The sequence below is a fragment of the Malus domestica genome, chromosome 06 (genome assembly GCF_042453785.1).
Source record: "Malus domestica chromosome 06, GDT2T_hap1".
Classification (NCBI taxonomy): domain Eukaryota; kingdom Viridiplantae; phylum Streptophyta; class Magnoliopsida; order Rosales; family Rosaceae; genus Malus; species Malus domestica.
The window spans coordinates 31596977-31624325 of record NC_091666.1 but is presented as its reverse complement, the minus strand read 5'-3'; the positions used below and the strand labels follow the sequence as shown (position 1 = coordinate 31624325).

The following is a 27349-nucleotide window of genomic DNA, read 5'->3' as shown; positions in this document are numbered from 1 at the left end:
ATTGTACATCCCAAATACATGGCTTACTTGAAAAGAATTTGATAAGCATATATTTATTGGCCGGGAAGGTCGATGTGGACACGAACAATGCGAAAAGGCATGTGTCACGAAAGAATACAACCTCCATCCCTATATGTTAATGAGTGGCACATAAGGAGACAAAAGAGGTTGTATTTTTGTAGGCGTTGTGTGGCAATTCCGTGTTCAAACTCAAAAATTCAAATGTGGCGAGGTGCAAGGTTGGTTCCATTATTTGTTTTTTTATCTTAAGAAAACTGTAGGCAGTAGCCATTTTTGTTCTTTATTGTGATATTTAGGGTTCTTCTTGCATCGTAAGCACAAATGGAAGGTTCAAGGGAGGTCTGTGTTTGTTGAGGATTGCATTGTATTTGTCGAGGGACATGAGACCATAGACCTCTCATTTGTTTTTACCCTGTTCAACTGTTCAGATTACGTTTTGTCTATATATTTTGAGGAAGGAGAAAGGAAGGGGTGAGAACAAGTATTGAACTTTAATCTTATATGTACGAAGTCCTAACGAGAAGAGAAAGAGACCAAGAATTGAAGTATATAACAAGAAATAATGTGCATGAAATTGAGCATTTCACACCACATATTTTATCCCTTCACTTGGCTTATAATTACTTCTTAACGCAACCTAGCTACAACGGTGAGGGTAATCATATATTGATTAGATCGATTGTCATATTTCTTATACATTCTAACATGAATCTCACACTATACAATTTAGATTAGTTTAAGATAAAACTTGCCAGTATAAAAGAAGTAAAACATTGCTTCTATAAAACCTAAAATGTGTTTTCTTCTATTATGGTCACACACACAAACAAATTTAATTATCTGAAGAATATCAAAACAAACCCTAAGCTTAATTAGTATGATTAAAAAGAACGCTAGCTTTCTTCTTCTACTAATTAATTATGGGGATACTATTGAATGATTATTGATCCAAACATATCCAACGTGTTATGCAGCTATTGACCGGTTTATGTCCCTTAAATCACTTCATTCGCACTATATATGACAAAAGGAAAATGCTCGGGATACTATATGATGTGACGGTTGATGGTTAAATTCTTTCTTTAATGATTTAGATAAGAAATCCAAATCATCACTTGTCACATCAGGTGGTCTCCAAAATTTGACTTAAGTAGATGATATCTCTAACATTACCCATGGCATAATACACGTATAATGTCACATAGTTATCATCGATCTCATAATGATCTTAACTCAAATATGATTTTGTTAACTCCATCTCTTTAGAGTGTTCCACTTGTCTCAATATTTTACGCTATTTAGCTATGTATCTAACAAATGCCGCATGATAGGTTTGACAAACAATGCTAATACTACTCACGTCCTTTTCATGTTTTCATGCACTCTAATTTCATTGGGCCATTCGTTAAATCCCATGCATGTTGGTACCACCTTTCAATTAGCTAGCTCAATTCAAGATTCTGATTAATCACTTGTTGAAATTAAGTCAAGTTCAACCACTACTCATGATCCACTTCTATTGTTATCATCGATCCAAGTGGTGACGTCTCTCGTGTGTGAACCCAACAAAGTTACTTTGAAGCTTGTTCTTCCATCTCACACGTAGACTTGGCATGCACTAGAGACACAAATATGAGGTATGGGTTATTTGGGTATGGCGCTCAATGTTCAAACTTATTTAAAATATATAAACAAACCACCAAAGCATGAATATTTTGTGGATAATGTTGCCCTCATCCCTAGTGAAGGAGGAAACTTGATAATGTGACATTATGTTATTGTTATACCCATAACTGTTTTTATTTATTGTTATTTCAACTATTATCTTAAAAAAAAAATATTTGATTTGGAGACCGTTTTGCATCCATATGATAATAAGTAGCATTCTTTATTATTTGGAGACCGTTTTGCATTCATATAATAATAAGTAACATTCTCACGATGAATTCTCAAAATTTTTATTAACAAGAATGATTAACTGATTTATAAGTTAAATAATTTTTTATAAAAATGTTATGTATATGATCATAAAAATTCATGGCTTATTAGTTGAAATGCCCCTAAAACTGCCAGTGAGTCTCAGTTTACCCCCTGAAACTTGTTTTGTCTCACTTTGCCTCCTGAAACTAACATTTTCAACTTTCTTATCTCACTTTACCCACTTTTGTTAATGAACGGTTAAACTTAAGGGCATTTTAGACCGACTTAGTGTGGGCACTAGAGGTAAATAAATGTGTAAAAACTGAAATATCTAAAATACTCTTAAATTTAACAGTCTATTAACGGAAGTGGGTTAAATGAGACAAAATAGTTGAAAATGTCATTTTCAAGAAGTAAAGTAAGACAAAATCAATTTTAGGAGGATAACTCAACAACAGTTTCAAGCGGCATTTCAACTAATAAACCTATAATTTTTTTCACGATAAAATAATAGGAAAACTAATAAAAAGAGTTTGAAAATTTTGAGTTTTAACAATAAGAACAAAATAAAAGGTAAAGTGAATAGTACCATGATTGACTTTTTAATGTAAAAATGTAATTTTTTATTAAAATAAACAGTACCGATAACTTTTCATTAAAGTTCTCTAAAATAATATCTTGTTAGCAGGAAGAAGATTTTCCTTCCTATTAGGAAGGATGTCCTTTATAATAATAAGACGAAGAAGAAAATGATACGTGTCTACTATGATTGGGGTTTTGGTATACAATGGAGCCCACAACCCCAAAAGTAGTATTTTAATCGTATTATGTGGAATGGGGGCCCCCTACATTCACTGGTCATATTGCCGACAGGTGTCACAATCTGATGCAACAAGAAATGAAGGTCGACTTGGTAGGGTTTTATTTGGATTGGATCAAGGTCTAAAATATCGATTATATCGGAAATATCGATAATCCGAAAATATGGAAATTTCGATGAAAATATCGGGATATTATCGATATCGATAAAAATTGAATAAAAACCACAGAAATTATAAGAAAAACTTGAAAATTTTTATTGAAACTTTGCAAGATATTTATTTAGTCAATTATTTATTAGTTTATCACAAAAAATTGGAAGAAAATGCATTGCATGATGGATTTAACTGATTTAAGTTGATTATATAGCGAGTTGGTAAATATTGTTAATGTAGAAAATATGTAGTAATTAATAAAAGAAGTTTAAACACACCATAATCATTTATATATAATGAATTAGTACAATATTTTACATTTTATACATTGCATGGTAAGATACATAAGTGACTTAGTAACACATAGAGTTCCTATCACGGTTTAAAATATCAATGATATCGAAAATATCGGTAGTTTAAAAACACGGACATTTCAATAAAAATATCGGGATAATATCGATATTTTAGATCTTGGATTGTACAATGAACATGGAGGAAGGGAGTGAAGCTCGGTGATCACCATCGGAAGTGTCTACCCCACGTGAAGGGTTGACACGTAGTGCTTCTGGAATCGCTTGCCCGACAAGTGATTCAATGTGGCGTTGAACCCAGTATTGCAATTTATGATATGAATTATGAAATGAATCGAGCTACGTTGTCGAAAAAATAGCCGCAAGTGCTGCTGAAAAATCTGTCACAAATGGATACATTTCTGAATAAGTGAATTAAAAATTATAATTAGGCGCTTGTTTATTAGTGATTGGGTTACAACAATATTTACTGCTATTCTTTGGACTTGGATTGTCTGCCCTACTAGTTGTGGTGCCCTTTCATGTCCTTCTATTTTGTGCGGTCACGGTTAAGCCACGTCAATATTTTATATTAATTTTTTAATGAGATAATAAGATAAAAAATAATTAAAATATAAAATATTGACGTGGTTTAACCGTGACCGCACAAAATAGGAGGGCATGGAAGGGCACCACAACTAGGAGAGCAGACAATCCTTGTCCCTATTCTTTCAGCAACGAAGGATATAGTTCTTAAGGAATACATGGTGATATTTTCAGACATAAACAAATTATGCTATCTTGTCTTTGGAGGCAAATTCTCTGCCTTCCCACTTCTCGTGCCCTCTTGTTTTGTGTGGTCACGGTTAAGCCACGTCAACATTATATATATATATTTTTATAGAGATAATAAGACAAAAATGAATAGTAATATAAAATGTTGACGTGGTTTAACCGTAATCACACAAACAGAAGTGTACAAAGGGCACGAGAAGTGAGAGGGCAAAGAATCTGCCTCCCTTGTCTTTATCTTCACAAAATTTTATTCTTATTTTCTGCCTCGTTTGACGTTAATAAGAAAGTGATAGAAGTGAAGATAGGCGGTGATGAAGGCCGTATATTTAAGATACTTAAATCTTTTGCACATGATTAAGTCCACACTAAAAGTGTTGTGTAGTCCTATGGCATATCACCACGTCAATGGTGCTATTAAAATTAGAAAGTTTTAATTAAACATTTCTGGTACTGTTCATTTTTAACGTTAAGAACATTTTTAGCCTAAAAAGTCACTCCTAGTACTATTTACTTACACTTTTATTTTGTCATTTCGATTAAAACTCAAAGTTTTCAAACTTTTTTTATTAGTTTTTCTTTAAAATTATACATATCATCAGTTTAGGGGTGTCAAACAGTCGGGCCTGGCCCATTTAAAGTCGGGCCACCTGGGTTTGGCCTGTGATTGGATTGACCCATTTAATAAACAAATCGTGCTAGACTGACCCATTTAACGAAACATTAAGCCTAGCTTAGTCTGCAACTTTGGCCCATTAAGACTTTGGGCTGTGCCAGGCTCTTAAGCAAAACAAACTTTAGTTATTAAAAAAAAAAAACTTATTTGAACATGTTATTAAGCTAAATATCGTTAATATGAACACGGGCAAAGCCACCCACAAGGCTAAGGTGGACTGTAGTCCAAGGGGGTTTTTTTGTAAGTGTAACGCTATCTACGCATTTATTTTTATTTTTCACACACTCCCCATCAGTTTTTGACATTTGGATTGAATGAATTGACGAAGATCAATGACAAAAAATTAATAAGGGTGTGTGAATAACACTATCCTTTTTTTAAACTTATGCTTTAATGGCTTATGTTAATTCATGTAGCATATATAGACCACTCAATTCCAATACAGGATATTATTTCATGTATATTTAGTAGATGATAGGTAATAAATTATACTTTTTATGCTAAAATAATAAATTAGTTCTATCTTCCCTCTCCACTTCTATCCTATTCGTTGAAGAAAAATACCATTTATCCTATGCAATTTAGCCTCCATACTTACTCAAGAAAAGAAAAAGAATTTTCTTTTAGTTCACGATTAAATTCTTATCTCCGCAATTCCTTACTTTTTGTTGTGAATTTTCCAATGAATGTAACCTTTGATACATTCTTAATGCTTTATTTACTTATTCTTGATTTATTTAGTAGGTTAATTATTTATGTGGTCCTTGAAGTTGTTGGTTAGGATTATGATTTCAAGAATTGTTTATATTCTATTGTTGTTCTTTTATATTCATTATTATATAATTTTATATAAGAAAAGCAGTAAACATATGATTTTGTGGGACTAATTTCAGCTAACCCACCCAAGAAAAAATATCGTGGCTCCGCTATTGAATATGAAGCCATACTAACCAAACTATACGGATCATTATTTATTTATTTTTATTTTTAATTGAGGTCTCAATAGTTCTCCTTCATGTAATGAAATGCAATTAGTTTATTAATATTCTAATATATGCAACTTTTTTTAATATAAGTAATTTATGTGACACAATGATTGTATTCATTTTGTGTTTGTATTTGATCTCATAATAGAAGAAAATAATAAAATAAGAAAGAAGTGAAACAATCCACAAATATAAATACATTTAAAATGATCAACACTCATGCATAGTGCGCCGTAATAAACTAAAGGCCTTATGCCATTCATGAGCGTGTGTAGAAAAGTTAGTCATATTTTAAATGATCTAGTTTATAGGGAGTTTTAAACCAGATTTGATACATAATCGGCCTCATTATGAATGAACAAATCCTAATCAGGAAAGAATGTGACTTAAATATGAGTGTTCAATTTCTATGCTACATGGGAAAAATGAGTGCACTAGGTAAGCTATTTCCATTAGGATCGATCGGTTAGTTGCAATTGATGGACATTGGAGCATTTCTAATGGTAAGGGCAAGGCGGGCTAAAGATAAAATCTAGCCCTCCAAATTGACATTATTCATGAAATCTATCCTTTAAAATTTTTTGTTGTTCCAATGGCGCGAGAGGCTAGAGGTTAAAAAGTAAGAAAAACTAATGAAAATAACTTGAAAACTTTGAATTTTAACAAAAATGACAAAATAAAGGGTAAAGTGAATAGTACCAGGATTGACTTTTTAGTGTAAAAATGTGATTTTTCATTAAAGTAAACAGTATCATTAGCTTTTCGTTAAAGTTCTCTAAAATGTATTAGGTGCCTCATTTAGCGGTATTGTCTTAAACTGTCCTCTTAAGGAGTCATCACCAAGACCTGGGGCTAATTTGGCCTCACGAGGAGCCTTGAGCTCCAACTAACCTAGGCTGACTTGGTGCGTTAAAAAACTTTTCTTAAGGTTCAAGTTGCTTGCTAAAAGAACTTTTCTAGGTCATCCCGAACAGAGCAGGTGATTTGCTATGCCAATTTGGGCTATAGCTAGACTTTACTTTGAGCTAGCATTTACGCTACTGATGCCTCCTCAGCCTAGGGCATTTGCTTGTTGGATTTTGGTTCGTCAATTATCCAACTGTCGCAGCCACTCTGAAAATATCATTTTGCATTCTTCTGCTCCGAAAATACTAAACAACGACATATGGTGTCAGCTTCCCGGAGAGCTTCTATTTCTGCTTTCGACCTCTTTGGAGATCCTTCGGTTGAGAGGACAATAACTGGTATCTTCCTTCTGCCCATATCCGCAAAGAGTTCAAGAAATTCCTCTTGAGAGTTTGTACAGGGTCAAGGAGGCCAGTCAAGAAAGCAGCGGGCGTGTAGCGAGCTCCCTTCGGCTTTGTCAGCGCATATCTACTTTCGACAATTCCAGGAGTCACATTGTCAGGATTTCAATAGACGTGATCAGTATTGTGATTCAATTGACTTCTCGTTGCTGACGAGCATGTTATACATCTTCCAGCCCACAGCAGGGGCTTGTAAGGTGCCTTGAAGCAGTCCGTACCTGTAAATTTGTTCAAGAAAGGAGAGATCAATGAGGTTGATAGATCATAACAAAGGTGGCGGTTCAATATATGGTTTCGAGGAAAAGTAGCACTTTCCATAGAAGACATCTGTATCGAAATCTTAACAATGGACGAACTATGTGCAATATATAGAAGCAAGGAAGGATTATCAAACACTTTTCCTCCAGAATAGTTATCCTCAATTTGCGACGTTATCTATTACCCTTCAAGTCTCAAGAACAAGAACCATTCCACCTATATATGAGGTTTTCAGATAGAATACCTAGTTTGCATGCTAGAATCTCGACCAAAAACAATAGGAAGGGGACCAACCCAGGTGAGTGCAACAGCGGCAATGGCTTTAGGTTTCACAGCACCACGTTTTAAAGCACGAATAGTTAAAGTAGCTGCATGCCCTCCTCCAAATACCACAAAGTCATTTTCTGGTTGATATCAAGAGACTGTTAGTTCAAAAGTAAAGCTTTGTATTGGTTTCAAACCCATGTGCAAATCGACAAAGTAATAACAAAGAAAAAGTACAATTTCAAATTTTCGATAACTGACCTCTGATGGGAGTGAAGATTTCTCACCCACAGGGAGCTTGGAGTAGTTCTCCAGGGTGGTTGAAGCCCTAACTGTTAGGGTTTTCTGGAAGCAAGCACTCTGAGAGAAATTTGGTTTCCGGGTTCAGAACAAAAGAGCACGGGATGGCTGTGAAGATGTGTAGAATGCTGCGGAGAGCGCCATGGGTTTGTTGCACAAATTGAGAGGAAGATGCTGACCCCAAATGAGAGATTTGAACATATCGCTAGTGCCCACAAAAGTTTTGGAAATATCAGTCGGCACCAAATGAGATACAAGTTTGTTCACTTTTTCATATGGTGCCGTTGGCGTTCCTCCCGCCAAACGTTAAATTTTCTCACCTAATTCCTTTGGATATTCTTTCTCAATATTGTATCAAAAGATTCAAAACCACAACAGATTCAAGCCAAACGAAAACCCCATGAAAATTGTAAAAGCCACGAATTTTTCACGATTTAACAAGTGCTTCCAACCATCAATCACTCCATCTGCATTATAATCCCTCTTGATTTATAAGTTTTTTTCCAGCATTCATGATTTCCCTTGCTTCCATTGAACCAATTGTCGAAATTTGAACCAATGATACAACCCCATGCCAAATTCTTGGCATTCTTTTTTGTCTTTGTGCATCAGGGTCAGTATATTAACTTCTTCCACGACGTTGATCTCTCTTAAAATTACAGGAGCTAAACTTCTACAAGCGCTTCATCAGTCGCCACTCACCAGTAATCTTTGCATGAACAAGAGCCATTCTTGAAGGAGTGAAAACGGCTTCTATCTCTAACCACAATCTCCACTCTATAAACCTTAGAAATCAGCTCATCACCGTATGACAGTCCTTACAGACCCATAAATTCTTCACGATCCTTTAATCCTTCCTTCACGCTGTCTTGCCAACCCAAAAGCTACAGCAAGTTTCTCACTGTGCCTGAAAACTGAATCTTCTTTATCCTCTTCTTCTATGTCATGCAAAACACTCCTAACCTCCGGAACATAGCCTCCTTCAACCCTAAGTTTTAACATTACCTCACTTAGCTTCTCATAAGCATCTTCTGTAACTTTATTTGATTTTTTACCAGCCATAAAACTATACATGACCCGGTCAACTTCAATTGCACTCCATCCTGAAGCTTTCTTAATCCTCTGGTCAGCCATTGATCTTCTTAGAGCAGCAGCATCCTTCCACTTCCCCGCAACAGCGTATACATTTGACAAGAGAACGTGATCACCAGAATTGTCAGGATCAAGTTTGGAAAGAACTTCCTTCACTTGTTCTGCCAACTCAACATTACCATGAATGCTGCAAGCCCCAAGAAGAGTACGCCAAATGACAGCATTAGGAGATATTGGCAATTCACTTACAAAATCATAGGCCTTCTGCAGTTTACCAGCTCGACCATATAGATCTACAATACAACCGTAATGTTCAATAGCTGGTTCTATACCATATAAATCTCTCATCTTAGAGAAATACTCACATCCTTCGTCAACCAGACCAGCATGACTACAAGCATACAAAACTGAAATGAAGGTGATCCCATCAGGCTTAATTCCAGATATTTTCAGGCTTAATTCCAGATATTTCCATCTTACGGAAAATTTGTATTGCTTCTTTTCCATAACCATGCATTGCAAGCGCTGCTATCATTGAAGTCCACAAAATAATACTCTTCTTTTCTGGCATTCTTTCCAATACCAACCTAGCCATGTCCACATTTCCAGATTTAGTGTAGGTATCCAGGAGTGCATTATTGACTGAAATCATCCAAAGCAAACCAGCCTTCTCTACTAAACCATGTAAAATTTCACCAAACTCAAATGCACCAGCTTGCGCACATGCAGAGAGTACTCCAGTCAAGCTCGCCTCATTCGGTCTAATTCCCTCCCACTGTAGTTCCCTGAAAAACCCAAAAGCCTCATCAAAGCAACCATTCTGAGAAAACCCCACAATCATAGTACTCCACCACACATCATCTTTCATCGGCATCCTCAAAAATGCCTTCTTAGCCAGCTCAAGCTCATCCGTTTTCACATACCCTGCAAGCAAAATGTTCCAAGAGGTCAAATTTCTCAAAGGCATCTGGCCAAACATCGTCTCCGCACCCTTTGCATCCCCAAACCTAAAACACGAGGTAAGAATCGCATTCCACGCAACCATATTTGGTTCACGCATTTCCTCAAACACCTTTTGAGCAAACTTAACACGCCCGCATTCAGCATACATACGAATCAAAATTGTCCCAACAAAAAGATGGGTATCAAGCCCACAAGCCAAAGCTTGACAATGCAGCTGCATCCCATCTCTTGAAGCCCGCAATTCGCCGCCGCTTTGAGTACAAACGCGAAAGAGAAGCTATCAATGGGGTCGGTCAATCTACGACGCATTTCAGCATACACAACAAGCGCATTATGCGGAGTATCCGATTCGGCGAGCCCGCGAATGAGAGTATTGTACATGAAGGCATCTGGGTTTCGAAAATGAAGGCAGAGGCGGCGAGCGTAGTGGAGAGCGTCGGAGATTGTGACGACGCAGCGGAGGAGGTGTTCGCTCCGGGCGTGCCACTACATGCCGCTAGTAGACGGGATTTGAATGATTGAGGTTGCGCCTGAGTTTGACTTCGAACCGAGAGATTGTGCGGAGTTACTTAAATCAAGGTTCTTTCTTTGCCTTAAAAATAAGGACTTTACTTATATGGAGAAATAGAATAATATGTAAATGACAAGGTTGCTTGGAAATGTAAATGACAGAGGAAAGTGACTAATATTGCAGATTGCTTGTAATTTATATGATGGAAATGAGTACATAAAAGCTACAAATGAGATCGATACTACAAGTGAGTAGCAGAGCTAATAAACAAGAAAAGCAAAGGATGCTTGGCTAAAAATAAATGTTTACAAGGAAGCTGATGAGCTAATTTGAGTAGAGTTTTGATTGGTTGTTTTGAGTGTCCCTAATCCTTGTGCTTGTGCTCCTTTATATAGAGGTCTGGAAGAAACCCCCTGTTGAGGTTTTGTACTTGCCCGAAAGAAGCTTGGGCAGCTTGCATTTCCTTACTTGGGTAGCTTGCATTGCTTTTGCCAACTTTCATGTAGAAACAATATTAAAAGGGGAACTTGCATTTCCACCACATGCTTTCATCACATGTTTTCCCACTTGTAATAAACTAACAATTAAAAGAAGCAAGTTGGCTTCTTTCACATATTCTTGCCCGAAAGCATGCATGGTGACTTTCCATCCACTTGCATGAAAAAACATGCACTTTATCTTTGATTAAATAACTCTCTTGGCAAATCTCCACCACCAAAACAAATTGGAAGAACAATATTATAATGTCAAACCCCTCCACTTGCATCTAAATATATTTCCAAGTTAGCTTTCTTGCATATTAATCCTTCAAATGCCATATTTTACCCAAATTGCCCAAATAAGTAAAAATGGGTATATTTTGAGTGCAAACAGGAGGAGCTTACCGAAGACAAAGGGATGAGCGTCTATGCCGGTCTTGGATGCAAAGGCGTGGACTTGCTTCACGGTTTTGAGAGTGTTTCACTTGCACAGAAAAGACACGCAGAGCTGTTCCGCCGTGTTCATGGTCAGCTCTCGTACTCCTTCACGGGAGATACATCACGTTTTTATATTAATAGAAAATTTTATTTTTTAAGTTATTAACTTTAATTTTATTTTTAAATTATTAACTTTTTAACACACATCCTATCATTTGTATTATAACACATGATATAATTAATAGCGCAGGCTTTTTCGTGGTTCTTGTAAAAGTAGCCGTTTATTTGGGCGCCCAATTAGTACACAAGACTTTTCAAAGAAATTAATCGCAATCAGTGTTTAAAATAAAGAAAACTAATTAAAAGAGTTTGAAAACTTTGAGTTTTAACGATAAGGATAAAATAAAGGGTAAAATGAATAATATCATGATTGATTTTTTTAGTGTAAAAATATGATTTTTCATTAAAATGAAACAGTATCGGAAGCTTTTCGTTAAAATCCTCGTTTAAAATATTCGCGAAACGTCAACATTTTTTGCCAAAATATTTAAAAATCAAGGATAGAAGGAGTGAAATGTAAACTTCATTTTATATAGACAAGATATAGAAAAATCAATAAATATCGATGATATTTATCAATTCACTAAAGAAATTTTGCGGAAACCTATTGAAATTTTTAAACTTTTGAATTAATTTTGACTAAATCTAAATGAGTTTATATACCCACCATATTAAAAAAATTCATAATTTTCATCGAATACAACTAATATCGACATTTCTATGAATTTACATATAACCTTTTCACTAATATTGATATTTTCAACACTAATTAAAATCAATAAATTACAAGTTTAGTGAGAAAATTGGGATTTTCATCAAATCACAAGGGTATATAAGCAAGTAAGCCAATGAAAAAGACAAGAAGTAGAAATCATGACCGTTGAAAGAGAACACATGGTAGCCGTAGCCGTTAGATCCTAGGGCAAGTGAGGATCCTTTCTTCAGAGGCTCACATACCGTACGCGCCACAACTAAGCAACCAAGTCGAACCAGCATCGGATGGTCAAAACCCCTGGTATTTTTACTATCCTTAATACATAGTTAATTATATATTTATATGGGATTAAAGCTGATGCTTTTGTGATCAAGGTGCAAACTTTGAGTGTTTTTCATGTACTGTGGGTAATTAAATTAAATTTATGGGGTTTTCTATATGTTATCCTGCGAAGAAATGATATGATGCCGCTGTTAAATTTGAAAATTTTGAGATTTTGATTGATCCAATTTCATAAGAAAATTTGTGTTCTTTTTAGAATTCCTTGACTTGCAATACAACAACAACCAAGCCTTATCCCACTAAATAGGGTCGGATGTATGAATCCTAGAACGTTATTGCGTGCGATTTTGCACCATGTATTAGCTTCAAGTTCTCCATATCTTTTCTTAAAGTCTCTCTCCAAGTCTTCCTAGTTATTCCTCTACCCCTTTTGCCCTGAGCCTCTATAGATCGTTCTAAACTGGAGATTATGAGGGATTGCTAATCTAAACTAAACTGACCTTAAAACATAAAAACTAGACTCTAAAACTCTAACTAACGTTATATGACTCAAACAACCTTAAAAGACTCAAAACAGCTTCAAACAATCAAATTGACTCAAACTAGACACTAGAAATGACTTTGAACGTAAATTGATTTGATTATAACTCAAGACACTCAAAAACACAAAATAACACAGATTCTAACCTAATTGACACTTAAAACAAAGGGGGTTTTGGTTTTGACGAATTTGAACTAAAACAAGACAGAAACTAAACTAGATAAAGTTTGGTACGAATTTGGATTTCTGGATGGTTTGTGGGCTTAGCTAGAGGTTCCTTATCCGCACATAACTTATATGAACATGAATCGATTTCCAGTTACTCTTTTGTTGAATTATGAACGACAATGCCCCAGATTAACCGTGTCAATGACTAATTAACCCTCAGATTTTACTTTAGTTATTGGATTGGATGACATCATTCGACAAGCCAAAGCATTCTTCAAAAGTTCCCTACATGACATCATAATAGAGATACAATCAAAGATCATTACGTTCTGTGAAAATCATAAGCATTGACAAAGCATTCGTAACTATGACATCATGATACTCATGCCAGGAATTTAACTTAACGCGATCGTGACTAGCAACCTTCACTACTTGTGAATATAAGTTCCTAACGATTATGTGAAATTTCCTTATATTCTAGCATCAAATTCATGCATGCAAACTAAGTGTGCACCCTTAATCGACATACAAGAATAAGTTATGAATAAAACAGTTAAACAAATTGCATTCACGATTCACAAATTCATAACTGGATTTAATCAATTCATATTGCATATAAAATCATGGCTTCAAAGTCTCCCCTAGCTAAAAGGGGTTTAGCTCCTCATATTCACAAAACAAAGATAAACAAACTTAAACATTGAAATCAAAAGATAGATTACACCTAAGAATGATCCAGCAATCCAAACTTGAATAGCAAGCACTCCAAAGGTCCTCCTTCTTCTCTTTGTTGCGGCACAAGGGTTGGGTGAAGGTTTGAGTGGTGAATTGTGGTGGTGGATGGATATAGGTGAGTTATAGTGAAGGGGGGATTCCTTTTTTTTTTTCAATGAGGATGCTGCAATGGGCATTTATAGGGAGAGGAAAGACTTAACTTTGCAAAGGAAAGAGATTTGTTTAACTCAATTTCTAGTGGGTTAGGTGAGTGCACAATCCACTCAATTTCTGGTGGGTTAGGTGGGTGCACAATCTACTCAATTTCTGGTGGGTTAGGTGAGTGCACAATCCACTCTTGCAACTTGCATTTGTTTCTTCAGATTTGTAGCATGTTCCTAGCCTCTTTTGACTTCAAATTCGTCCATCCATCTTGCTCAATGCATAAGCTATCCAATCTTGGCTAAAAATTGCTCCAAAATGCTCCAAATTACACTTTCTTGCCAACTTTGTCATTAGAACCTACAAACACACGAAAATAGCTTAAATCATTATAATAAGTAGAAACTAACTAAATAAATGGCAAAAAACAAGCTAACCAAATCTCATAAATATGCTCCTATCAAATTCCCCCACACTTAGCTTTTGCTAGTCCTCGAGCAAAACAAACAAAGGAAACAAACAACCCAAACCTTCCAACAATCGCCTCAGGGATTTCCAATGAAATATGACATGTTAAAAATCACTACTCACATAAATTTTAGCCATCCTTACCCTTGAGCACATACTTGATCGCAGTCACCACTCACTAGCTCACATTTAATCAATTAAAACAATGTTTTGAATGTAGTAACATGCCTTAGAGAATTCACTCAATTCCTTATCGGATATACACTCTATTTTCACACAAAATTTCTGACTACACTCCCTATACTAGGTATATGTGAGAAGATTTATGTAAATATGTAGACTAGCACTCACATATAATTATAACAAAGAAGGCATTTTCTGGAATTATTAATACATTTGCATAAATATGATCTCATGAATGGAATGCCACTACTTAGACTCGAGAACCAGAGACACCATATGCTCATACCAATCCCAAACTCCACATATTGAAACACATAACACTCAAGATAGAAGTTAAGATCTCATGAATGGAATGCCACTACTTAGACTCGAGAACCAGAGACACCATATGCTCATACGAATCCCAAACTCCACATATTGAAATACATAACACTCAAGATAGAAGTTAAGGGATGTAACAGGGCTTAGGGTATTGGCTAACAAAGAAAGATAAGGATAAACAAACGTTCTTAAAGCGATAGTACGCAAAGTAATGAAATTGATACTTAGAATTCACTTTTGCATGCAGAAATCAACTTTAAACACACTGGGAAAGCTTCACACATCTTTTAGGGCCAGATTCAAACTTTTGGACCCTTTCTTCAACAACAACACTTGAGATTTCCTTTCTAAATATTTTTTTTTCGTGCCTTATTTCTTTTCTTGGCACACAACACACAAAAATCCCTTCCCCCATACTTATTTTTCTGCATAACGACAATAAAAAGGAATTCCTTCTAAGTCATGCTTCACTATGCCTTAAGAACATATTTTTCTGCATAAGGACAATAAAAAGGAATTCCTTCTAAGTCATGCTTCACTATGCCTTAAGAACAAGGGTATGGATAGTCCTATTTTAGGCTAGGTAAGGATAATGTGGCTAACAAAGAAAATAACCTAAACAAGGCTCAACGGGGTTTAAACCTACAAAACATAATGCAAAGGGTAAGGCTTTTTTTTTTCTGGTTTTAACTAACAACTTCATTTTGTTTATGTGTTATGCAATTCAATGTCATGCTTTGAATGAGACGGGTATGGATTCTAGTATTTGGAACTATAGTGATGAAACGTCTTCTAAGTAGCAACCAAGCAAAGAATAAGGAGATCATGCAACGACTTTAGAAAACAATAAATCACAGCTTAATAACTCTCCAAATAAGGCATAGGCTTAAGTCTCTCAAGGTTGTAGCGTTAATTTGAGTTCATTCCTTCAAGCATGTTACAAAAACTGATTTTTTTTTCTTTGTGATTACATGTGAATTCGTAAACGACAACTACAACTAAGCATAAACCAAAGAGCATATCAAACTTCCATCTATGTTTGTAACTTTTTTTTAACAATTATGCAATTAAAAACCAAATTCTCATCATTGTGTTGGAATGTACCCTAAGACACAAACAAACACACAAAAACAACTCTTTTTGGGTGTTTCAAAACATTTTTTTTTTAAATTTTCGTATTTTTCTTTCAAAACACATTAAAACCCTTCAAAACATAATAAAAACACTTCAAAATAGTGAGTAAAAACTTAGCTTCATGTGGTAGATGATCTTTGGCTTCGGTAGTGAATGAATCGGCACGTATTTTGTCATGCTTGTTGACTTTCCACAGCTTTGATCTTGAACTGCATTGGAGTTCTGAGCAAGGAAGATGAGAGTTCCTTGGTGGTGGTGATTTGATTGCATTGTATGGAGAGGCTTTGCTCTTTGGCAACGGTGTCGTCAATATGTTATTGAAACTTCTCGAGCTCTTGGATTCAACTCAGATTCATTCTGCTGGGTTATATGATTGTGCAGGGAAGGGTGTCATGCTATAGTGATTTGTTATAGCTCACCATGCTGCATTCTTCTCTGCTTGTTTCTTCTGTACAGCAGGCAGGCATGAGGTAAAGGTGTTGGTCTATTTCTTTTTTCAATCTTTCCAAGTGTCGACCGATTGCTTTCTTTCTCTTTGTCCCACAGGCAAGAGTAAGGGTAAAGGAAAACATGCCATGAGATATATTTTCCTTCGACTCTGATGATATGAAATACTTTTGCTCTTGATGACTTGATTGCAGAGGTACTCCAAGGAATAAGGAACACTGAGTAACTCGAGAGGCTTCGTTGGGAATGCATTCTCGGAGATGAAGGTTGAGTAAGTCTGCTTTGCTATGGAGGGTGAAGGTTGACATTTATAAGAATTTCTTCATAACTGGTAGAGATATTATTCTTTTACTCTTGTCGGCAACTGTTGGGTGGTTGAACAGTAAGATTCACACGCTTTCAACTTTGTCAGAAATCTTTGACAAAGTTGCCCGTAATTTCTGCAAAGTTGAGGTTGCTTGTGAAAGGTGCTGACAAGTCTGGAAAAGTCGATCTTTTGAAATTTGAAGATCGACCCGTGGTTTCTGAGCAGGTGCGGCTTTTGAGAAAGGATCACCCTTTCGATTTCTGAGCAGGCGCCTCTTTGATTTATGAGCAAGTGCCTTTTCGATTTCTGATTTTTATAGAGGCACGCATTATGTTCCAAAGCACACTTGAATTACCGCATGTAGAAGCTCCCTTCTTGCACTTCTGAGATCTTGATTTGTCCGACCTCTTCTTTTTCTTCAACACCTTAAAAAATGTCTTGCCCATCTGACCGTCGTTTTAACTTGAATGTCGGGGAAGATATTGACATGTCTTCTCCAGAAAACATTTGGCATCCGTCATTCTCATCCCCCAATGATCCTCTTACAGTTGGGGACTCTGTGATGAAGAACAATACAACCGCTACGGTGGTTGCTAGAAATCTTCTTACTCTAAGAGACAGTATAATGATTTCCAAGTGGTCCGACGAGCTGGTTATTCAGGACTCTCTGGCCTTCAGCATCCAATGTGCAGGCTCAGTATCAAACATGGGCCAACGCCTTCTTGCTCGATCTCGTCAGGTTGAGTCTTTGATGGCTGAGGTGGCTAGTCTTCGGCAAGAGTCCAGAGGGCTCAGGAACGAGAATAAAGAGTTGCACATGCTTGCAACTAGTTACTCAACGAGTATGAAGAGAAAACTTGACCAGCTGCAGGAGTCCAAAGTTCGGATTCAGAGTGATCATCAAAGGTTTGTGGCGTTACTCCAGAGGCAACTTTTGCCTTCACCATCTGGATTTTCACCAAGTGTTGAGGCTTCGGAAAATCAAACTTTGGCGTTTCGTCTTTCTGGAGCTCTGTCGAGTGCTGAGACACCACCTGACCAATGAAGGTTCCCTCGTATTTGTTTGCACAGTCTTGTAATAGATTTTTTATTTTATTTTATTTTCTACCCAATGTTCATTTCCGACAAAAATCAATGTAAAAACAACTTGTTTACCCCCCCCCCCCACACTTAAACCAAACATTGTCCTCAATGTTTTAAACATAGATTCACACATAAGCAAACAAACAACTAATGAACTAAGCATGACAAGATAAATGCAGTAAAGAGAAGGGTCTAGGAACGCAAATCTGATTGTGGAGCGATTCCTAGGTCTTCCTTATTTGAATACATTGGTTGCCTCCTCCCAAGAAGCGTTTGCTTTAACGTCTTCCAGCCGGACGAATACTTCCATTCAAACTCCCCTAGGTCCCATGGCATGGAATTGATCTTTGAATGGCAGGTGATACTTGAAGTGATCTGGCAATGGCTTAAATTTTAGAGTGGGTGCTTGAATCATTAACAACATATTAGTATAAAACAAAATTGAAATTCGGGGAGGTGGCTTACATGTTTACTCCGACATGAACTCAAGAATAAACACTTCTTTGAAAGTTTCAGGAATTTAGGATTTGGCCAGATTTGTGACTTGTCCTGTGTCATAAAACTCAACTTCTTTGGGCTTTGTTGTCTCACATACATCCTCGTTGATGCATTCTACATCTTCCATAGCTACTACTTTTTCTTGAATCCTTCTTCTTGATGTACAATTCTCTTCAAGAAATTCAACACATTCTGGAACTTGTTTTGTTGTAACAAGAATCGGGATAGTACTTGGCACATTTGGGAGGGCTTCCACAACGTATTTTTCACTCTCTTCTTCCTTGGAAATCATGAACCCGTGGCAAGGATTGTTCTTCCTCCTCCTCCTCAATCAGCAGCTTCTTATCCTCTTCTAGGCTATGTTTGGACGTTTTTAGGTTATCTCCAATCACTATAGCACTTCCCAAAGGGATAGCTTCAGCGATTTCAAAATCTCCCATTAGATTAACAATGGTTGAGTTGGAGAGTTCACTTTGTTCTTGAATTTGTCCCATGAATTCCGCAATCTCTCCCATTTGATTCTTCAATTCGCTCATCACTTGGTCTTGATTTTGTAATTCCTGCGTCAAAGAGGTGAGTAATTAAATAACTTTATCATTATCAAAAAACATACCTGAATTTGATTGGAATTGTTGTGAGGGAGGCTGTGGTGGATGCATCGACGTTGTATAGAACTCCTTATATGGCTGCCAATATTCTCCTTTTTGAGCCTCATTGGCTTGATTTTGTGAGCCATGCGCCAAATAATTTAATTCATCAAGAATTTGATCATAATCTATTGATGAACCTGAGTTTGGTTGGGCATACTGTATATGAGGTTGTGGTGGCTGCGCAGGGCTTGAATAGAACTCCTCATATGGCTGCCAATGTCATTCATGTTGAACTGATTGAGGATGAGGAGGAAGAACAACCCTTGCCACAGGTTCATGACTTACAAGGAAGAAGAGAGTGAAAAAGATATCGTGGAAGCCCTCCTAAAGGTGCCAAGTACTATCCCGATTCTTGTTACAACAAAACAAGTTCCAGAATGTGTTGAATTTCTTGAAGAGAATTGTACATCAAGAAGAAGGATTCAAGAGAAAGAAGTAGCTATGGAAGATGTAGAATGCATCAACGAGGATATATGTGAGACAACAAAGCCCAAAGAAGTTGAGTTTTATGACACATGACAAGTCACAACCATCACATTAAATCAGGCCAAGTCCTACATTCCTGAAACTTTCAAAGAAGTGGTATTTATACTTGAGTTCATGTCAGAGCAAACAAGTAAGCCACCTCCCCGAATTTCAATTTTGTTTTATACTAATATGTTGTTAATGATTCAGGCACCCACTCTAAAATTTAAGCCATTGCCGGATCATCTCAAGTATCACCTGCCATTCAAAGATCAATTCCATGCCATGAGACCTATGAGAGTTTGAATGGAAATATTCGTCCGGCTGGAAGACGTTCAAGCAAGCGCTTCTTGGGAGGCAACCCATGTATTCAAATAAGGAAGACCTAGGAATCGCTCCACAATCAGATTTGCGTTCCTAAACCCTTCTCTTTACTGCATTTATATTGCCATGCTTAGTTCATTAGTTGTTTGTTTGCTTATGTGTGAATCTATGTTTGAAACATTGATGAAAATGTTTGGTTTAAGTGTGGGAGGGGTAAACAAGTTGTTTTTACATTGATTTTTGTCGGAAAGGAACATTGGGTAGAAAAGAAAATAAATAAAAAAACCTATTACAAGAATGTGCAAACAAATAGAAGGGAGTCTTCATTGGTCAAGTGGTGCCTCAGCACTCGACGGAGCTCTAGAAAGATGAAGCACCAGATTTTGATTTTCCGAAGCCTTAACACTTGGTGAAAATCCAGATGGCGAAGGCAAAAGTTACCTCTAGAGTAACGCCACAAACCTTTGATGATCACTTTGAATCCGAACTTCGGACTCCTGCAGTTGGTCAAGCTTTCTCTTCATACTCGTTGAGTAACTAGTTGCAAGCATGTGCAACTCTTTATTCTCGTTCTTGAGCCCTCTGGTCTCTTGCCGAAGACTAGCCACCTCAGCCATCAAAGACTCAACCTGACGAGATCGAGTAAGAATACATTGGCCCATGTTTGATACTGAGCATGCACATTGTATGCTGAAGGCTATAGAGTCCTGAATAGCCAGCTCGTCGGACCGCTTGGAAAACATCCTACTGTCTCTTGGAGTGAGAAGATTTCTAGCAACCACCGTAGCAGTTGTATCGTTCTTCATCATAGAGTCCCTAACTGTAAGAAGACCATTGGGGAATAAGAAGAACAGATGCCAAATGTTGTCTGGAGAAGACATGTCAATATCTTCCCTGACATTCAAGTCAAGACGACGGTCAAATGGGCAAGACATTTTCGAAGGTGTTGAAGAAAAAGAAAAGGTCGGACAAATCAAGATCTTAGAAATGCAAGAAAGGAGCTTCTACATGCGGCAATTCAAGTGTGCTTTGGAATGTAATGCGTGCCTCTATAAAAATCAGAAATCAAAGATATGCCTGCTTAGAAATCGAAGAGGTGCCTGCTTAGAAATCGAAAGGGCGATCCTTTCTCAAAAGCTGCCCCTGCTCAGAAACCACGGGTCGATCTCCAAATTTCAAAAGATCGACCTTTCCAGACTTGTCAGCACCTTTCACACGCAACCTCAGCTTTTTGGAAATTACGGGCAACTTTGTCAAAGATTTCTGACAAAGTTAAAAGCGCGTGAATCTTACTGTTCAACCACTCAACGGTTATCGACAAGAGTAAAAGAATAGTACCTCTACTAGTTATGAAGAAATTCCTATAAATGTCAACCTTCACCTTTCATAGCAAGGCAGACTTACTCAACCTTTCTTTATCTTCGAGAATGCATTCCCAACGAAGTCTCTCGAGTTACTCAGTGTTCCTCATCCCTTGGAGTACCTCTGCAAACAAGTCATCAAGAGAAAAAGTATTTCATATCATGAAGGTTGAAAGCAAGAGTATCTTATATCATGCTTTCTCCCTGTCTTTTTCTTTGTCTTTGTTCTGACCTGCGGGACAAGGAGAAAGAGTAATCAGCCAGCATTTGGTATCAATCTTCCGATCTGGAACCGACTATCTGGAACCCCTTCTTGATTGCTCGCGAGTACTCATCTTCAACTGCTGATGTACTTCCAAAGAAGATGCTGCATCTGCATAGAGAACAGATAAGACAAGTGAAAATGATATCTTGAAGCATGTGGAGACAACGTGCTAATTCATCCTCAACTAAGCTGAGGATCACTTGCCATGTGAGACTGCTCATGGTCCGATTTCCTTCAAGATCAAGTCTACTCTTCCTTGCTAAGAAGCTCCCCAGCCCAGTTCAAGAATAAACTTGTGGAAAGATACTTCTTCAAAAGCAAAAGTACCTCATATCATCAGAGTCGAAGGCAAAGATATTTCATGGCATGCTTTTCCTTTACCATTGCTCTTGCCTGCGGGACAAGAAGAAAGAAAGCAATCAGTCGGCACTTGGAAAGATTGAAAAAAGAAATAGACAATCACCTCTACCTTGTGCCTGCCTGCCGTACATAAGAAACAAACAGAGAAGAATGCAGCATGGTGAGCTGTAACAGATCACTATAACATGACACCCTTCTCTGCACAATCATATAACCTAGCAGAAGGAGTCTGAGTTGAATAGAAGCTTCAACAACATATTGACGGCACCGTCGCCAAAGAGCAAAGCCTCTTTGTACAATGCCATCAAATCACCACCACCAAGGAACTCTCTTCTTCCTTGCTCAGAACTCCAATCTAGTTCAAGATCAAAGCTGTGGAAAGTTAACAAACATGACAAAATACCTGCCGATTAATTCACTACCGAAGCCAAATATCATCTACCACATGAAGCTAAGTTTTTACTCACTGTTTTGAAGTGTTTTTAGTATGTTTTGAAGTGTTTTAATGTGTTTTGAAAGAAAAATACGAAAATTAAAAAAAAAATGTTTTGAAAAACCCAAAAAGAGTTGTTTTTGTGTGTTTGTTTGTGTCTTAGGGTACCTTTCAACACAATGATGAGAATTTGGTTTTTAATTGCATGACTGTTAAATAAAGTTACAAACATGGATGGAAGTTTGATATGCTCTTTGGTTGATACTTAGTTGTAGTTGTCGTTTACGAATTCATATGTAATCATAAAAAATAAAAAATAAAAAAAAAGTTTTTGTAACATGCTTGAATGAAGGAACTCAAACTAACGCTACAACCCTGAGAAACTTAAGCCTATACCTTATTTGGAGAGTTATTAATCTGTGATTTATTGTTTTCTAAAGTCGTTGCATGATCTCATTATTCTTTGCTTGGTTGCTACTTAGAAGGTGTTTCATCACTATAGTTCCAAATACTAGAACTCATACCCGTCTCATTCAAAGCATGACATTGAATTGCATAACACATAAACAAGATGAAGTTGTTAGTTAAAACCAAAACAAAAAAGCCTTACCCTTTGCATTATATTTTGCAGGTTTAAACCCCGTTGAACCTTGTTTAGCCTATTTTCTTTGTTAGCCACATTATCCATACCTAGCCTAGAATATGACTATCCATACCCTTGTTCTTAAGGCATAATGAAGCATGACTTAGAAGGAATTCCTTTTGATTGTCCTTATGCAGAAAAATAAGTGTGGGGGGAGGGATTTTTGTGTGTTATTTGCCAAGAAAAGAAATAAGGCACGAAAAAAAATATATTTAGAAAGGAAATCTCAAGTGTTGGTTGTTGAAAAAAGGGTCCAAAAGTTTGAATCTGACCCTAAAAGATGTGTGAAGCTTTCCCTTTGTGTTTAAAGTTGATTTCTGCATGCAAAAGTGAATTCTAAGTATCAATTTCATTACTTTGCGTACTATCGCTTTAAGAACGTTTGTTTATCTCTTTAAGAAAGTTTTTTTATCCTTACCTTTCTTTGTTAGCCAATACCCTAAGCCCTGTTACAACCCTTAACTTCTATCTTGAGGGTTATGTGTTTCAATATGTGGAGTTTAGGATTAGTATAAGCATATGATGTTCCTGGTTCTCACGTCTAAGTAGTGACATTCCATTCATGAGATCATATTTATGCACATGTATTAATAATTTCAGAAAGTGCCTTCTTTGTTATAATTATATGTGAATGCTAGTCTACATTTTTACATCAATCTTCTCACATATACCTAGTATAGGGAGTGTAGTCAGAAATTCTGTGTGAAAATAAAGTGTATATCTGATAAGGAATTGAGTGAGTTCTCTAAGGCATGTTACTACATTCAAAACATTGTTTTAATTGATTAAATGTGAGCTAGTGAGTGGTGACTACGATCAAGTATGTGCTCGAGGGTAAGGATGGCTAAAATTTATGTGAGCAGTGATTTTTAACATGCCATGTTTCATTGGAAATCCCTGAGGCAATTGTTGGAAGGTTTAGGTTGTTTGTTTCCTTTGTTTGTTTTGCTCGAGGACTAGCAAAAGCTAAGTGTGGGGGAATTTGATTGGAGCATATTTATGCGATTTAGTTAAACGAATTTGAAGTCAAAAGAGGCTAGGAACATGTTACAAATATGAAGAAACAAATGCAAGTTGCAAGAGTGGATTGTGCACTCGTCTAACCCACCAGAAATTGAGAGGATTGTGCACTCACCTAACCTACCAGAAATTGAGTGGATTGTGCACTCACCCAACCCACCAGAAATTAAGTTAAACAAATCTCTTTCCTTTGCAAAGTTGAGTCCATCCTCTCTATAAATACCCATTGCAGCATCCTCATTGAAAAAGAGGGGGAATCCCCCATTCACTATAACTCACCTATATCCATCCACCACCACAATTCACCACTCAAACCTTCACCCAACCCTTGTGCCGCAACAAAGAGAAGAATGAGGACCCTTGGAGTGCTTGCTATTCAAGTTTGGATTGCTGGATCATTCTTAGGTGTAATCTATCTTTTGATTTCAATGTTTAAGTTTGTTTATCTTTGTTTTGTGAACATGAGGAGCTAAACCCCTTTTAGCTAGGGGAGACTTTGAAGCCATGATTTTATATGCAATATGAATTGATTAAATCCAGTTATGAATTTGTGAATCGTGAATGCAATTCGCTTAACTGTTTTATTCAGAACTTATTCTTGTATGTCAATTAAGGGTGCACACTTAGTTTGCATGTATGGATTTGATGCTAGAATATAAGGGAATTTCACATAATTGTTAGGAACTTATATTCACAAGTAGTGAAGGTTGCTAGTCACGATCGCGTTAAGTTAAATTCCTGGCATGAGTATCATGATGTTATAGTTACGAATGCTTTGTCAATGCTTATGATTTTCACAGAACGTAATGATCTTTGATTGTATCTCTATTATGATGTCATGTAGGGAACATTTGAAGAATGCTTTGGGTTGTCGAATGATGTCATCCAATCTAATAACTAAAGTAAAATCTGAGGGTTAATTAGTGATTGACACGGTTAATCTGGGGCATTGTCGTTCATAATTCAACAAAAGAGTAACTGGAAATCGATTCATGTTCATATAAGGTATGTGTGGACAAGGAACCTCTAGCTAAGCCCACAAACCATCCAGAAATCCAAATTCGTACCAAACTTTATCTAGTTTAGTTTCTGTCTTGTTTTAGTTCAAATTCGTCAAAACCAAAACCCCCATTTGTTTTAAGTGTCAATTAGGTTAGAATCTGTGTTATTTTGTGTTTTTGAGTGTCTTGAGTCATAATCAAATCAATTTGCATTCAAAGTCATCTCTAGTGTCTAGTTTGAGTCAATTTGATTGTTTGAAGCTGTTTTGAGTCTTTTAAGGTTGTTTGAGTCATATAACCTTAGAGTTTTAGAGTCTAGTTTTTATGTTTTAAGGTCAGTTTAGTTTAGATTAGCAATTCCTGGTTTAGAACGATCCTTACTTATCCATACTACAATTGTTAACAAGAGGGTTTAATTTGTGTGTTAAGTTCTCATAGGAATTCCTTGATCTGAAATATGGAGCAAAGCCCTACTTATCCTACTTATCCATACTTATCTCATAAGAATCTGCGTTGTCAGCGGTTTTGAAGTCTTTATAACTAAGAGTGAGATGATTACCTTATAATTGGTTTTACTGGCTTCGACTAGCTAAATGCCCGTTTCTTGTCTCCGCCTCTTCGTATTCTATGCATTTGATTGTATGTTTCTGAGTTGGAGTTATGGAGTTGTTTGAAACAATGCTGAACTTCAGTTTATTTACTTCATTTGTATGTCATAGATCATAGTTTTACTTGGATCGTAATCGATTCATTCCTGCAGTTGCATTTTAAATGTATCGTAAAGTTTTCCATTCTGTTGGTTTTGTGTGGACGGGGTTTCACTTACACCTGTGCTTTGATATATAGGCGGAAAGCTCGTGTATCAGACCTCTAAGAAGAGAGCAAGTGGACCCAAATGTCCTGTTACTGGAAAGAGAATCCAAGGGGTGAGTTGATTGTTTGGGGCGACTTGTTTTGGTTCTAAGTTCTAACTTTTGTTTTCAGTCTTTTGATCATCGATTTCTATTTTTTCCCACAAGAAATGTATACCTGATATGATATTGACTTTAGTGTTGTCATTAGGAAAACAAGGATTCACATTAAGCATTTTGGTTTATCGCATATGTTGCTAATACTGCAAATCTAATTTTTTATGCAATTTCTTCTTTTTAAAGGGTTATTATCGTATATATATATGCTTATTTTTTTGGTAAATCATATATATATATATATATGCTTAGGAGTTAAGATTATTGCATAACGAGCTTAATTTGTCACAATTAGTGTTTATGGAAAGTTAGGGATGTCATGTTGATATATATATATAGAGGAAGCCTTTAAGGGATGGAATCCCCATTTAAAAAAAAAATGGAGACATCCTCTTGACCGTTAGATTTAGCTTTAATGAAATTCTGTGGTTGAGATTTTGTAGCCTGTGATTTAATCTCAACCACAGAATTTCATTAAAACCAAATCTAACGATTAAAGAGGATGTCCCCATTTTTTTGGTAAATCATATATATATATATATATATGCTTAGGAGTTAAGATTATTGCATAACGAGCTTAATTTGTCACAATTAGTGTTTATGGAAAGTTAGGGATGTCATGTTGATATATATATATATATATATATATATATATATATATATATATATATATATATAGAGGAAGCCTTTAAGGGATGGGATCCCCATTTAAAAAAAAAAATGGAGACATCCTCTTGACCGTTAGATTTAGCTTTAATGAAATTTTGTGGTTGAGATTTTGTAGCCTGTGATTTAATCTCAACCACAGAATTTCATTAAAACCAAATCTAACGATTAAAGAGGATGTCCCCATTTTTTTTTTTAAATGGGGATCCCTACCCTTAAGGGCCTCTATATATATATATATATATATATATATATATATATATATATATATATATATATATATTGTTGATATGAAGTACGTTGTATTTCCTTTTTCCCGCCACTTATAGTTTGCTTTCTGCTTCCCATCTTGAGAAACTGTGTTGTGGCATAGCCTACCCTTTTTTAAGATCTCACTCACCACCATTACAGATTCCTCACTTGAGACCCGCTGAATATAAGAGGTCTAGACTATCAAGGAACAGGAGGACTGTGAATCGTGCCTATGGAGGTGTGCTGTCTGGTGGAGCTGTCAGAGAGGTTTGTAATGGCATTGCAGGATCATCAGAGCCTTTTCGGTGGAGGAGCAGAAGATCGTGAAGAAGGTTTTGAAGATTCAGAAGGCAAAAGAAAAGCAGGCTTCAAAAAGCAAATAGGAAGCGAACTATTTTTGTGATATGCAAGTGAGAAATTTTGACTATTACTATAAAAAAAAAAAAAAAGTCGTACCCAGTGCACAAGGCTCCCGCTTTACGCAGGGTCTGGGAGAGGTGAATGTCGACTAGCCTTACCCCCATTTATGGAGAGGCTGCTCCCAAGTCTCGAACCCGAGACCTACCACTCATGGGCGAAGGCACTTG

The 27349-nt window shown here is 36.5% G+C and overlaps 1 protein-coding gene and 1 pseudogene across 1 annotated transcript; one reads left to right on the top strand and one right to left on the bottom strand.

Annotated features, from left to right (window-relative positions):
- Positions 1 to 8195: 8195 nt before the first annotated feature.
- Positions 8196 to 11172, bottom strand: LOC103455349 (pentatricopeptide repeat-containing protein At1g74630). The gene is given in 6 exon segments (XM_070823298.1): positions 8196 to 8587; positions 8590 to 8643; positions 8646 to 9351; positions 9353 to 10083; positions 10086 to 10329; positions 11107 to 11172. Coding segments are annotated over 6 exon segments (1902 nt in total). The 3' UTR covers positions 8196 to 8486.
- Positions 11173 to 11261: 89 nt separating this feature from the next.
- LOC139196937 (large ribosomal subunit protein eL34-like) lies at positions 11262 to 27345 on the top strand (annotated as a pseudogene).
- The last annotated feature ends 4 nt before the right edge of the window (positions 27346 to 27349 follow it).